The sequence below is a fragment of the Cnephaeus nilssonii genome (assembly GCF_951640355.1).
Source record: "Cnephaeus nilssonii genome assembly, chromosome: 19".
Lineage (NCBI taxonomy): Eukaryota > Metazoa > Chordata > Mammalia > Chiroptera > Vespertilionidae > Cnephaeus > Cnephaeus nilssonii.
Window position 1 is genome coordinate 14,722,531 of NC_137090.1, and position 2,352 is coordinate 14,724,882.

The 2,352-nt window shown below is 57.1% G+C and overlaps 1 protein-coding gene across 4 annotated transcripts in view; it reads left to right on the top strand.

Moving 5' to 3' along the window:
* HDAC5 (histone deacetylase 5) overlaps positions 1-2,157 on the top strand; it is a 35,881-nt gene extending 33,724 nt beyond the window's left edge. For 2 of the 4 annotated variants that reach the window (XM_079797679.1, XM_079797680.1), the window contains 2 exons: positions 128-293; positions 373-2,156. In XM_079797679.1, coding sequence (XP_079653805.1) covers positions 128-293; positions 373-412 — 206 coding nt within the window. In that variant the 3' untranslated portion in view covers positions 413-2,156. Of the gene's footprint in view, positions 1-127; positions 294-372 lie in introns of all 4 variants that reach the window. The other 2 variants (XM_079797678.1, XM_079797681.1) reach the window with 1 other exon arrangement.
* Positions 2,158-2,352: the final 195 nt, after the last annotated feature.

A 2,352-nucleotide genomic window follows, 5' to 3' on the forward strand; every position in this document is an offset into this window, starting at 1 on the left:
GGGACAGGTGGAGGGGCTCAGACCTTACCAGAGGGGCGGAGCTTAGGGGTGTGCCAGGGCTGGGGATGAACAAATGCATATGGTGGTTTTCGCCCTCCCTGATCCCCTGCTCGTCTCTCATCCACAGGCAAACACTGGAGTTGTGTGCAGAGGTTTGCTGCTGGTCTGGGTCGTTCCCTGCGGGAGGCCCAGGCAGGTGAGACGGAGGAGGCCGAGACTGTGAGCGCCATGGCCTTGCTGTCAGTGGGGGCCGAGCAGGCCCAGGCTGCTGCAGCCAGGGAGCACAGCCCCAGGTGAGGTTCCGCCCACCTCTCTGCCCTCGCCTACGCTGAGGACCCCACTCAATGCCCCTCCATGTGCTTGTCCCCACAGGCCAGCAGAGGAACCTATGGAGCAGGAGCCTGCCCTATGACGCCCCGGCCCCATCCTCTGGGCTTCATCATTGTGATTTTGTTTATTTTTTCTATTAAAAACAAAAAGTCACACATTCAATGACGTGTGCCGTGTGGGTCTCTCAGCCTCGCCCCTCCTGCTCCTCTAAGCTGTCTCAGGCCCCTTCCCCTGTGGCCCACATCTCAGCTCTAAAAGTTTGCTTCCTCTGTAGGATATGGGGCTACCTTTTGCAGCCTCTCCCCATATTGTATCTCACACCCTTTCCCAAATTCTATCCTTTCCCCCCTTGGAGCCTGGGCCAGCTCAAGGTGGGTAGGGGGCCAGACAGTACCTTTTGTTTCTGGAGTCTCCCTGAGTGAGGACGGAACAGGAAGTTTGGTGCCTTGGTTTCAGCTGACTTGGGGGGAAATGCCTTAATTTCACCCTCCTCCTCTCTGGCTTTGGGAGGTCCTGAAGGGTCTCTCTACCGTCAAGGATGTAGAGTGGAGGGGAGGTGGGCTCCTGCCCAACGATTCCCCACCCTTTTCCCCACTCTGTTGTCCTCGCCATCTCTGCAGACTTCTTTCTCCTCCGCCTTCCTCCTGGCCTCAGCACCAAAGGGAAGGCTTGTGCCTGGGATGTGGGCCTGAAGTCTGTGGGCAGGGCTGTCCTGCTTTACATTCCTTAGGGGCTATTTCCCCTTCCAGGGGCTGGAGTGGGTGGGAGGGATGGGGCTGGACTCCTGGGTTATGAGGGGCCTGGAGGAGCCTCAGCTCCAGGCCTGCTTTCCAGCTTACTCTGTTGGCCTTCCTGCCTCTCTGCTGACACAGACTGGGGAGGGGAAGGAGATGGTCCCTGCAGGGGGCGCTGTAAGCTGGTGAGAGTGCCCTTGAGTTCAGGACCAGATTTCCCCAGTCATCCAGCATGCTGCAAGCAGAGTGGCCCACCTCTCTCCTGGGACCTTTTGCTTTGAACCCTGGGGATGGTGAGAATGGGGGCTCTAGAAGGGTCGAGGCCAGAACCCAGAAACATAGAAGTCTGCCCTCAGCTGGAGCTTCCATTCCTCCTGGGCTTCCTTTGCTGGAAGCTAAGATCAGGAGGGGGTGCCGCCCTCTCTCTTTCCCAGAAGCCCAGCCTAGTCCCATTTCTGGGGCTGGGGGCCCACAAGGCTTCTAGGGAATGCTGTCCAGCCTGTAGGAAACCAAAGATGGGAAGTGGCTCCCAGGGGGCTGAGTCTTCCTCTCTCCTTCCCAGTACCACATACACTTTCTTCTTCCCATCCTTGGGCCCCACCCATCTGTTTACATATTACCCTGATGGGGCCTGAGCAGGGTGAGGGAGCCAGGGGAGGGGCAGGAGTCCCACCACCATCAGTTCATTGTGCACTTGTCTTACGTGTTGTTAGTGTGTCCTAGATCCTCCTGGGGGCTGGGGGCTGGGCTGGGCTCAGTGTGTCAGGCCTCCCCGTGCTGAGCCCCAGCTCTGGACCCCTTACCTCCCATCTTCCAGTGGCTGGTCTGGTTCTCATGTAAACCCACTCCTTGCTTTGTCTCCTGGATATGGTTTTCAGTTAAGTATTCTGTAACCCATAACATTGTGTGTCCTTGTATAAATAAATTTGTTTCTGGCAGTGCCTTCTGGAGCCAGTGTCTCTGTCCTCTGGGCTCCCAAATGGAGTAGAGGTTCTTATTTCCCCTCTTGGCCAAAAAAACTGCTCTTCTCTCCAGCTCCTGGACTAACCAGTTTAGGAAACAGGAGGCTGGGTGCATCTCTGTCCAGTAGGTTAAAGACAAGGTTTCACTGAAGGTAGCCACAGCGCCACAGAAGACCTCTCGGATGGCCGAGGTGGGGATGGTGCCCAGGGCTGAAGGTCTCAACTGAATATTTACAGCCCTCCCCTCTCCTTTTGACTCTCTGCCTCTGTGGAAACAGGGTTGGAGGCGGGTGGAGAACAGGCGGCCAGGCAGGATCCCACTCGTG